This window comes from Acomys minous (assembly GCF_964271855.1).
Source record: "Acomys minous genome assembly, chromosome: 9".
Taxonomy (NCBI): Eukaryota; Metazoa; Chordata; class Mammalia; order Rodentia; family Muridae; genus Acomys; species Acomys minous.
The window spans coordinates 43,658,766-43,671,102 of NC_140490.1; the positions used below are offsets into that span (position 1 = coordinate 43,658,766).

General features: G+C 51.8%; 1 protein-coding gene across 9 annotated transcripts in view; it reads left to right on the forward strand.

The window, feature by feature from the left end:
* Nucleotides 1-12,337, forward strand: part of SEMA4D (semaphorin 4D) — a 106,537-nt gene that overhangs the window by 58,573 nt on the left and 35,627 nt on the right. For all 9 annotated transcript variants that reach the window (XM_084796918.1, XM_084796916.1, XM_084796920.1 and 6 more), the window contains 4 exons: nucleotides 704-767; nucleotides 8,787-9,106; nucleotides 10,290-10,435; nucleotides 11,487-11,549. In XM_084796918.1, coding sequence (XP_084653044.1) covers nucleotides 9,001-9,106; nucleotides 10,290-10,435; nucleotides 11,487-11,549 — 315 coding nt within the window. In that variant the 5' untranslated portion in view covers nucleotides 704-767; nucleotides 8,787-9,000. The remainder of the gene's footprint in view (nucleotides 1-703; nucleotides 768-8,786; nucleotides 9,107-10,289; nucleotides 10,436-11,486; nucleotides 11,550-12,337) is intronic.

A 12,337-nucleotide genomic window follows, 5' to 3' on the forward strand; every position in this document is an offset into this window, starting at 1 on the left:
TGAGGCAGGAGGATACGGAGTTTGAAGCTAGTCTGGGCTGCATAGTAACAGCCTGACCAAAATTGATTTTTTTTCAAAACTTATTTATTTTTATTTTAATATGCATTGGTATTTTGCCTGCATATATGTCTGTGTGAGAGTATCGGATCCCCTGGAACTTGAGCTGTAGACAGTTGTGAGCTGACATGTGGGTGCTGGGAATTGAACCCCGGGTCCTCTGCAAGAGCAGCCAGTTCTCTAAACCTCTGGGCCACCTCTCCAGCCCAATTTTTTGTTTTGTTTTGTTTTTCCAGACAGAGTTTCTCTGTGTAGCCTTGTCAATCTTGGACTCGCTTTGTAGACCAGGCTGGTCTCGAACTCACAGATCTGCCTGCTTCTGCCTCCCAAGTGCTGGGATTACAGGCATGCATCACTCCACCCAGCCTGATTTTCTTTTTTAAGAAGGAAAAAAGAAAAGAGAAGTAGTTGTGTGTGGTAAGGCCAGCGCCAGCCAACCCAGGCCATAGTTCCCCTTTGCTGGCTCCCTAACACCCCACTTCCTTTGCAGTGTACAACCCGGGTAGGTCTTGCATAAAAAGGTCATCTGCTCGGGGCCATAAGTTTAAGGAGGTAGAAGGCATTTGTGTTCAGTGTCTGTCTGAAAGCCACGCTGAGTGTGAGGGTGGAGGACCCAGGGCTTGACTCGGTTTCTTATTACTTACAGAGACATCTTCCTGAAGGTTCTGTTCAAGAGGTACCAAGCTCGACTCCAGAGACCCACGGCACAGGTAAGTCATTTTGTGTATGGTTTTGTATGCCCAGGTTAGCAACCGATGCCTTCTAGAAGCCTCCTTTGGGTCTGATGGACAGTTGGGTATCTTTCCTGTGTGTTCATAGAGGGCAGGGTTGATGCGTACATGGCTGCTATCCCTCAGGCCAGCATGGGGCTTTGATGCGAGACAGAGAGGCCCCGGGATGGCCTCGCCTTCTCTTTCTCCATGTTCTCCAACTCCTCCTGGGTGGTGGCTGCTAAGGGCGTGACGGTGCTGTGTGTGCTGCGTGCTTTCCCTTCTCTTCAGGGGTGTAGGAACAACATGTGTCCGTGTCCCTGTGTGTGTTCATGGCTCCACATCTGTGTTTGTCTTGTGTCTGTTTCCTACATGACCGCGCTTGACTGTGTATTTGTGACTGTGTGTCCTGTGCCAGTTGCGTCTCTGTGTATCTTTGTGCGATGACCAGCACTCCCTTTCAACATGGTGCGACCCACAGCACCCATAACTGGCCTATACCTTCCTGCCATGGGGAGGCATGGCACCGGAGAGGGCTCATGATGGCTCAACAGGATTTGTGATGCATTTTAATTGGACAAAGCCGAGAGAGTAGAGTATAAAAACCCATTTTCCTTCATCCTCCTCTTCCTGAGTGCACAGCGATGCAAGTAGCAGCCTTGCTCCCTCTCACAGAGGCAACCTGGCATGGCTGTTGTAAGGAGGGAACGTGGGAGCTGGTTCTCCCCCATTAGTTCTCACAGACACCTGGGTGCAGTTCAGGCACGTGCATGCCACGGCTTACCTGTGGAGGTCAAAGGTGAACTGTCAAAGTTGGTTCTCTCTCCACCATGGGTACTAGGGATTGAATTGCAGTCATCAGGCTTGCACGGCAGGTGCCTTTGTACACTGACCATGCCATTGGCCTGAGACATCCTTTTTCCCGAGGAAGTCCAAGTTGGCACTGGGGCTCTGAGCATCGGCTTGCTGCTGCTCCTTTTTTCCTTTTCCTTCTTCCTCTTTGACCGTTTGTCTCCGAATTTTGTTGGTCCCTCAAATGTTTCTCAGGTTCTTTAAATATGAGGGACTTGAAAGTACAGGCAATTTCATGTGCCGAACACCACATTAAGTATTAAGAGCCCCGCCCACCTGAATACCAGTCCAGAAGGAGAGCCTCTGTCCCTGTGTGTACACCAACACCCCCTCTCAGCCGTGTGGCCCACAGCTCCCTTGCTGACTGCAGCTTCCTGGGAGCACAGTGGAGGTTTGCGACAGACACAAGATGGCCCAGGCACACCCACCCTGCTCTCCTGACCGTGCAGTGTATTCCTAGGTGCACCTGCTGGCCTGCTCCAGCCAAGAACTCGGTAGCAGTTTCTGCAGTCCAAATCCTGTAAGGAGCCCTTGACCTCACAGTTCACAGTGTTGTGGCTCAAAGCCACCAGGGGTGCAAGTGTTGCCATGGCTTGATTTCTTTTGTCCCTCCCTTCCAAAACCCTTTGGCCTCCCACATCACCAGCCCTGGCTGATGGAGACTTAGGGTTTGGTTTTACATTTCTTTAGAGGAGTTAGGTACTTAGAGGAGTTAGGGAGGAATGTTGGGGGCTGGAAAAATGCCTCAGCAGTTAAGATAGCACTGTCTGTTCTTCCAGAGGTCCTGAGTTCAAGTCCCAGCCCTCAAATAAGTCTTTAAATTTTTTTTTCTTTGAAAAAAAGAAAGAAAGAAATGTTAAGAATGCAAATGAGGTAGGTACATGGTAGAATCTTTAACGGAAATTTCCTTTCTCACTCTGGGGACTAATGGCCCCGTGTCCGTGACCTCCTGGGTAAGCAGTGTCTGCTAGCGTGTCTGGGACTGGCCTCTGGGACTGGGTTTCACTATTAATTGGCTCTCTTGTTATAAACAGTACAGCTGTCACAGTTCTTCAGGCTGCAGCCCGGGACTGAGGCCTCTGAGAGTCCGTGTCCACGGTGCTTTCCTTGTGTCCGCGCCTGGTGGAAAGGGAGACGGACACGGTTCTGTAGAGCATCCTTAGGAGGGCCACCCTCACGACCTCAAAAAGGCCCCACCCATCTTACCGGGTCCTATTGCCAGGCCTTCACACAGGAATCTAGGGTGTCAAAGCAACATTTATGGTAGCCGTTGAGGTTACCCCTGGGGCTGGTCAGCCACCCTCAGTACAGGCCTGTACTGTCCCTGGGATCCAGGACAATGCCTGAAGTCCTTGAAGACAGTAAGAGTTGTTGGGAGGCCAGAGCTGGTGTCCTTCAAATGGGAGCCTTGGGCCCAAAGAAGTGACAGAATGCCTCCCTCATAACCTCGGAACCTTAGAAAGACCTGATGTGTCAGGATCTGTCTGAAGTTTAAGCCGCATCCTACCAATGGCATAACTTTGCCCAGGTCTCGCTGGTGGCACTGGCCCCCCATGGAACCCCACTTCACTCCTGCCCTGCCTGCTTTCATAGTGCACACCCTGTCACCACTGCTGTTCAGTAGGCACAGTGGCCATCACTCCCCGTGCCCTGCCTTGCATGCCACCCAGCACAGCGCCCACCCAGGGCTCAGGTTTGGGGTGTGAGCTGGAGTCCAACTGAGGCACTGTCTGAGTTTCGCATGCCCTGCCAGGCGGCTTGAGATTGAATGTTGACCTAGATGCTGATGCCCAGCTGCTCCCACTAGCTGTGCTTTGCCAGTGTAACTACAGTAGGGCATGTCCCTGCCAACTGCAGACCTTGGCTCCGGGGATAGGCTCTGAGGCCTAGGAATACCAAAGCTGAGACAACAGCTTTGTGTAAGGCAGCCACTCAGGAGCTCCTGGACCTCTCCTTGAACTCTCGGGGGATAGGTCCTAATTCAGTGGTCAGGCTGATGACATCAGCACTATCTGAGGTGCCAGTATTGTGGGGGTCAGATGCCTGGCTAGTGGCTGGCTGGGAGCACTTGGAAGGTCACACCCAGCTGGCAAGGAAGGTGTGGTTGGGCTATCCTCTTCCCTGTAGCAGCCAGAGTTTTACCTTCCCGTCTGAGCAAGTGAGCAGATAGGAGGGAGACAGAACAGGCTCCTGTGGCCAGCGTCTTTAGGGATCTGGAGTCCAAGGGACAGGCTGCCCTACCACAGACACTCAAGATCCCCTTTTGTGTTTACTGCGGTGCCCAGGAGAGTATGCAGCATCTTGTCCCCACAGGAGCACCTAGTGGTTATCCCCTGTGCGATCTGATCCGGTCCCAGTGAGGTTACATACGGAGATACACATTTAACTTGGCATTTTCAGCTGTGCCCATGTACATATACATACAGGCACATATGGCATCTGCACATACGTGTGCCTGGGTAAATGCAATGCAGTGGTTGACATGCTGACACAGATACACACAGGTTCACTTGCAGAGTATGTGCACTCAAGACAGACACACACAAACACGTACGTGTGTACACACACACACACACACACACACACACACACACACACACGCTGCTCTCAAGGCTATTAGCATTCTCAGGCCTGCGCTGGATGCTTACCACTCTATGACCTTGTGGCTGGCATTGTTCCTGTTTTTCAGTTGCAGCCCCAGCTGAGATTTCCAAGGTTCTCTGGAGGTAGAGAGCTGCCCTCTGGCAGCCCAGGCAGGCTGGAGGGAGGGGCTGTAGCTCTTTCTCCGGGGTTTAGAGGAGGCCAGTCTCCCCCTCTTAGTGTAATTGTGGGCTTTGGTAACCCTGTCTCTAATGGGATGTCAGGCCCCCTTCTGAAAGCATGGAGTGACAATTCACTGTCACTGAAGAGAACAGGAGGGCCTCAGCTGTCACTTGGGAGACCTCAGCTCCCCTGGGGGAAGGGTGTTACAACCATTTGTTTAAAGGTCCTGAACTTGGCACTCAAGGATAAGTGTGGAGCCATTCCTGGAAGGCACTGTGGCAGCCTGTCTGTGTGGGTGTGGCAGGCACTTTGTTTAAAGTGAGTTTTAAATTACACCAAACAATAAGTAGTATAGAGAAAAAAAGAAAAGGAAGGGGGTGGGGGGAGTAAAACCCAACAGCCTTCTTCCCTCCCTTTCGCTCCACTTCTCTGCTCCCCCACCCCCTCCAGGCCTCTAGCTCTTCCCTTGGTCTTGTTTTAGAGAGCAGTGGGGTCTAGGCAAGGCCTTTGCCTAGTGCCTGCCCAAGAAATACCTATGATTTGCCTTGTGGGGTTGAGTCTGCAGAGCAGGAGCCTGAGGCTATAGTGGGCACAGCCAGGCTGAGCATGTCAGGGTCAGCCCAGGGCGGGGATGTTTGAGGGCCCCAGTGAGCCCCACACACAGTTCCTACTATCTTTACAGTTAGTCAAGGTTGGCCGAGGAGTGGCTGCCGGCTGCCGCTGGAGCATCCCCAGGAACTGGAGTTTCAGAAGGTTGTGAGCAGCCATGTGGGTGCTGTGAACGGAACCCAGGGTCTCAGTCTGTAAGAGCAACAGCTGCTCTTCACTGCTGAGCCATCTCTCCAGCCCCAGCTGATACATTTTATACAGTTTATATTCGAGGGCAGCCCCGGCCAGATTGCTCTGGGGTGGAGAGGAGTGTCACTTATTTCAGCCAGCGTTTTTGATATTTTCCTTAACATTTGTTTTAGCTGTGTGTTCTGGCTTTTCCTTTCCAGACACAAGCTGTGGCTCTTGCTCTCTGCCCCTTGTCTTGCACCTCCACCCCACCCCACCCCTCCCTTCCCCTCCCCTCCCTTCCCCTCCCCTCCCTTCCCCTCCCCTCCCCATGAGTTAGCCCCCTCCCCGTTCTCCTTTGACCACTGAGGCTGCACACCGGGCCATGGTAGCACATTCTCACCGCATTTCCACTGCAGTCCGGTCTCTCTTCCCCTTGGGGCACCAATTGCTCCATTTTGAATGTATTTGGTAATAATTTATTCTTAGACTACAGGAGAAGGCTGGTGCTGCATCTTAGCCGTGTTGTCAGGGCCCGGGCTCTGAGGCTTTCCACTTTGCGGTTCATAGAACAAGATCCTTATTTTTACTTTCGCAGGATGGCTGGTTAGACCTCCAAATATCAAGTCTGGGCTTCGGGTAGCAACATGAAGATGAGCTTAGGGTCAAAATGCTAATGTTAGCCAAGTTTGTGGGATTGTTTCTAGTTTTTTCCACTTACATTTCTTTGGCTGGAACCAGGGCAGCTTATAAATGTGTTGAACTGGGCACTCTGCCCACCTGAGGAAGCTCAGAATCCTGCTACCTAAAATGAGGCAGGAAGCCAGGGGTGGGGGTGGGGGGATGCAGGAGTGAGGGGGGTGGGTAGACATGGGACACAGGCTGGAAGGGAGGGGAAGGCGAGAGCTGCTGAGCTTGCGGAAAGGCAGATGGATGGGGAAGGAGGTACAGGCAAGACAGGGTTGTGGGTTGAGTGTTCCCTGGAGGTGGGTGAGCATGCTTCCATGGCCAGTCTCCCATCCATATGTCTGGCTGAGGGAGGGTTTCATCCTGGAGAGTACACGTGTCCTCTGACACTCTCATAGCTCTGAGAAGGAAAAGATTGGGGTTATGAAATCCTAAGCTGCTGCTGAGGGTGAACTTTAGGGGGCCCCTTTTACACCCTGCCCACCCAACATGTACGTTTCCGTGTTTCCCAGCTAGATGCGTCTGACTCCTTGCAGTGTCTGTGAACTGCCTCCTGCCCTTTTGTGTTGTGGTGGGGCATCCCAAGGAGCAGCATGCATGTCCATCAGCACACAGGCTCAGGGTGCTGTGTTGGGTCTGGTGTTGGCTAAAGCCTTTCTGGTCTGTTGGCCCCTTGTTCTCGGCTCTGCACAGGATCTGTGTTGTAGACTGGCTGATTCTTTCTTTGTGTCTTGCTTGGCCTCCACCCTCCCCCCCCCCTTTTTTTTTCCAGGGCTTTATACAAACTAAGCAAGTACTCTGCCACTAAACAAGTAAGTAAGTAAGTAAATTCGGGGCCAGGGCCTTACTGTATAACCATGGCAGGCTTGGAGCTCACTATGTAGACAGAAACCTCCCTGCTCTTTCTCCAGAGTGCTGAGATTAAGCACTCTTGCTCCACAGGGCTACCTGCCACCTCCAGTTCTCGTGTTTATTTATTTGTTTGCTTGAGACAGGGTTTCACTTGTATCCCTGGCTGGCCTGGAAGTCACTGTGTAGACTAAACTGACAGTAACCTCACAGAGCCCCCTCCACCTCTGCCTTATGATTAAAGGCCTGTACCACCACATTTCGGGGGAGGATTGAGACAGGGTTTCTCTATGTGGCCTTGGCTGTCCTAGACTCACTTTGTCAAGGCCAAGACCAGACTGGCCTTGAACTCACAGAGGAGATCCTTCTGCCTCTGCCTCCCTGAGTGCTGGGATCACAGGCATGTGCCACTTTGCCCAGCTTGCACCACCACCTTTTATTTTTCGAAGAACTGCCTTTCTTCCTTCTGTTTGTATTTTTAAGTTGTATTTCAGTCAGGGTCCTGTGTAGCACAGGCTGGCCTCAACTCTATGTAGCTAAGGATGGCCCTGAGCTTCTCTTTCTGCTGCCTGCACCTGCTGGTTCATCATCATGCCTGGGCTTATGAAGTGTTGGGGATTGAACTCAGGGCTCTGTGCTTGATAGACAAACACTCTACCGATGGAGATACACACGGGATCCCGACCTGCAGGACCTCGGCTGGCGGTCTCATCCACTTCCATCCCCGGGGCTGTGAGGATGGAAAAAGCACCTCTCCCATGCCACCTGCCTGTCACAGCTCCCATACCACTGTACCTTGGGCAAGCTCTGTAGCCAGAGGTGGCTTGAGGTCAGGATGGCATTGCTGTCCTGGCTTTCACCGACAGTGTAGACGCTCAGTGTTGCAGGGAGTTGGTGGCCCTGGCTTTAAGAGGATTCCCGTGGTTTGGACCCCAGCAACTCACAGCCCTATTCCTTACTGTGGCAGGAGAATAGGCGCTTACAAGATGAGGGCACACTGTGAACTTGCTCATCAGAACCCAGAATTCATGATTGTCTGCGTCACCACTGTCTCTTTCCCAACCACTGCCTCTGTTCTTGGCTTCCTGCTCCTCTGGTTGGATGAGGGTAGAAGTCACCCATTGGTGCTGGGCTGCTCTGAATCTCTAGGGTAGAGCTGGGGCCTGGCTGACCCTATAACTGGAGTCACCCTTTTGAATGTCACCTATAAGTGCTTTTGAGTTATAACAACAGTCAGTAAGGGGAAATAGTCAGCTGCACTAGCCTAGAATATTCTACTCCTTGGAGTAAGGGGACTTCAGGCTGCCCTGGCTTTGGGAAGCTTCTCAGTGCATTGGGATCGAGACCAGGCAGCCTGTCAGTGTTGCACTTGCGGACAGGAGAGAGGACTTGATAGTCACACAGGATCAGCTGGCCCCATCTGTGGGAGTAAGGGTGGGGCAGCGGAGGCCTGGCAGGTGTGGAGATGCTGTGCCAGCATTGGGTTCACATCAGGGGATGTTGTGCCCTGTCGTCTCCTTGTGGCCACACCCACTTATGTAGTAAGGCCTACTTATGTAGCCAGGAAGCTGGTGTGACACAGTGCTGGCCTAGGCTGGCCAGGGTCATTAGGCTCAGTGACAGGAGTGCTGGGCCTCAGGCTTGCCTGGGGCAGATAAGGACGGGGTTAGAGGCTCAAGAGAACTGTGGCCACAATTCCATTAGCAAGAAAACAGCAAGGCCTGATCATCTGTTTCTTGTTTGGACAAATGAGAGTTAATTGCTACTGTTTCCATGGCAATTAACTTCTTCCTGGTGAGGCAGGAAGAGCTTGGGTTGCCTCCTGGGCCAGCTGAGTCCTCTGTGGTGGCCGTCTACTCCTGCAAAATGAGGCCCTGGGGGCATGTTTTCATGGATACAAAGATGATGCTGAGGCCATCTTGGTGTGTCTTAGCCTTCTTGTTTCTCTGGCAGCCCCATAAATCCTGGATGCCCTCCATGCCCCTCAGGAGGCAGATGCAGACAGGATAGGCAGTGGGTAGGGGCGGAAGGGGGCTGAAGACCAGCTGGAGCTGTTGTGACCTGTAGCCTCTTTCTTTTCTTCTTTTGCAGGTTGGCAGGGAACACCAGTAACCTGTGGCATGAGGTGGTGAAAGTGGCCACTGCTCACCGGGCATGTGCAGACGCAGGAATCCTACTCCTCATGGGCTCCAGTCTGTGCTGCTGGCCCCAGCCCTGGGGCTCTGAGAGGTCCCTGCTGCCACACCACAGCAGCCTGCTGCCGTCCATGCGTGTCCACTGCTGAAGGCCTCGGCAGCCCCTGCCCATGAGGATGTACGCCCCCATTAGGGGGCTGTTCTTAGCCCTGATGGTAGTGTTGAGGACAGCCGTGGCATTTGCCCCTGTGCCTCGGATCACCTGGGAGCATGGAGGTGAGGTGTAAAGCTGTGAGTGCCAGCGTCTCTGGGGAGAGTGGCGCTCCATGGTTTAGATGCTTTGTGGTGTCAGTCAGGGCAGGCTTAAACTGCTGGGGTGTCCAAAGGATGCTGTGTGAGCAGGAGGCCCTGGTGGCTGCTTCAGACCCCACAGCAGATACCAAGCTTTAGTCAAACTATATATGTGACGTCAACAGCTCAGAGGCGCTTGAGCCGCACTGCTGAGATTAGCTCACCCTCAGACAGGTCTCCAGGCCAGACTTCCAAGATGGGACGGGACACACAGGCTGCACTGCATTCCAGGGATGGAACAGTGTAAAGACAGAGGGCCGGGAAGCAAAGTGCAGTAAGAGTGCCCAACCCTCAAGCCACATGGAACACTTACTTGTTTGCACATACAGAGCACTCACCGATGCCAGCTCATGCCCAGCTCAGTTTCACATTGCATACTGGGAACCCCCACACTCCAGAGGCAGAGGCAGGAGGATTGTGAGTCCCAGGGCAGCCTGGGCCACATGTGAGACCCTGTGTAAGAACACCAGGACTGCTTAGGTCCTTTCTCTGTTACTATGTTCCTAAACTCCTGGTGCAAAAAGATGTCATTTGTTTCTGGAAGTTAGTGGTAGCAGTTGGAAATTGTTTAGGCAAGAGATGTGTCCACCCATCTTGCCTTTTTTTTTTTTTTAGGGAATACTCGGGGGAAAGTATGGGCCCTGTACATGCTAGGCAAGTGTTCTACCACTGAGCTACATCCTCAGCCCCTAATACTGAATGTCTGTTCTTGGGGGTTCCAAGTAAGGCCTTTAGTTCCTGAGTGAGAAAGCTCTAAACCATTACATTCCTTCTAAACCTAAAGTAGGTGGTTAAAGACACATTAAAAAGGTAGAACATAGACCAAAGGGCTGGTCTGTGATATGCTGGACGCTCCCAGGGTGAGGGGTTTGGAACTCAACAGGACCTAGGAGACACAAGGGGAGCTCAGGGATGCATGCAGCCTCAGGGCTCCAGCCATGCATTGGGGTTATGTAGGGGTCCTGGGTTCTGTTCCATGCTGGGACAGTGTGATATAGTTGGTCCTTGTGACAAGTCTGCTGCTGATACCAGGGTGGGACCGGGTTGCATGCAGGCTCAGCAGTGACTCCCTGTCTCTTCTTTTCCTTCCTTCCTCTGCTGCCCACAGAGGTGGGTCTGGTGCAGTTTCACGAGCCAGGCATCTTTAACTACTCGGCCCTGCTGATGAGTGAGGACAAGGACACTCTGTACGTGGGCGCCCGGGAAGCTGTCTTTGCGGTGAACGCACTGGACGTCTCTGAGAAGCAACATGAGGTTGGCCCTCCTGGTCCATCCCCCTCCACCCAAAACAGGGCTCCCTTAGCATGCACCCCCACTTCTACACAGGCCTGGCTAAGTACTTCACCAGCAAGCTTGCCCAAGAAAAATCTAGGCTGTTTCTGTGTCTGCTCACCTTTAAAAGAACGCAAGTGTAACAGGGGTTGCAAATGACTGAAATTCATTATGTGCATGTATAAAACTGTCAAAGGAAAAAAGTTAGGTGCAGAAGGGTCTGAGGAGATGGCTCAGCAGGTAAAGATACGAGTTGCCAAGCCTGATGATCAGAGTTAAGTCACCCCCATCTCACCCCATCTCACCCCATCCCACCTCCACTCCCACAAGTTGTCCTCTGACCTCCACTCGTGTGCTGTCACACACATACATCCACATCTACATATAAAAAAACGCAATAAAATATTTTAAGGTTAAAAAAAGAGCAGATGAAAGCCCCCACTTTTGGATCTAATTAAGTTGATTACATATTCATTGTGTGTATGGAGTTGGAGAAAGTCATAGGACAACTTTGAGAGTTTTCTTTCCTTGGGTGCTGTCAACTTTTAAATTTTATTTTGTGGAGACATAGTCTCTTAGCTGGCCTCTGGAACTTGTCCAGTAGGCTGGCAGCCAGCAAGCCTCAGGGACCCTCCTGTCTCTGCTTCCCCAGTGCTGAGATTACAAGTGCACAGTGACACGTTGGCCTTTTCTCATCAGTTCTGGAGATCGAGTTCAGGTCCTTGAGCGCAATGGCGGCACTTTACCTACTGAGCCACCTCACCAGCCCTCTGTTGTTCTTTTGCAGCAGGTCTGGGGCTGCGCTGTCCCTGCCAGCTTTGGGGTGATGGTCACAGAATATCAGGACGTCCCTGTGTTCTCAGCGCCTGCCCGCTCCCTGACCCTCTTCCCAGGCTGACTTTGCTCTGGCTGCAGACCTCTGTGCTCTGAGCTGTGTGTTGTGTGCCTTCTATTGGCATCTGTTCTTTCTCAGCAGTTCCCTTTTCAAGGGAGGCTGCGGTGAACTGGGCCCTCATACGTTCCTCCCTTGCAGGTGTATTGGAAGGTCTCTGAGGACAAAAAAGCGAAGTGCGCAGAAAAGGGGAAATCAAAGCAGGTAATTTGACTGCAAGTTACAAAGAACCGAAACACATATTTTAGTTATTTGGTTCTTCTCAAGTACCAGGCTTCTTTCTGCACGCCCAGCCGGACATCGTGTGATTCTGGTGGACTCGGTCCCGCTGTCTCAGCCCATGTGGCAGCTCTCCCTGCACCCTGGTGTAGAGACCAGTGATCTCGGGCAGGTACCTTACATCCTTAGCACTGGAGAAGCTTATTCAAATGCCCTGGCATTGTGACTACAGAAAATAATTCCTGCTACCTCCCAGTACCTGGTGTAAAACTGGCCTCCATGCTGTGTTTCTGGACGCCCCCCTGAACTAGCTGAGGCCTGAAACGTTATAGGGATTTGTTTGGCTTTTTTTTTTTAAACTTATTTATTTTACTTTCTTTTTTTTTATAAATCAGTATGGTGCCCATTCAGCGGCACTGGGCCTTGTATCTTTTTTCTCAAGAGCTCTGAATACGCTCATGTGCCCACCTGATGCCCCACATGTCTCAAGTGTTTTTAGACCACAAGAGCCAGGTTGTCCCTGATAGCGCTTGTGATGGCAGAGTTTGTCAGTTGTTGGCTGATTTCAAAACAAGATAAAAAAATAACCCATAAAAAAATTTTTTTTAAACTAAACTCGGCTGACTAAATGCTAGCTGAACACTTTCAGTGTCATACTGGGCTTTGACTATGATGTTTACTCAGGAACTGAGAGGCAGGCATTGTGATGGGCTTACTGTGCTGCAGGCAGTCTGTGTAGCTGAATGAGCTGATGCCTTGCACTGCCACAACTT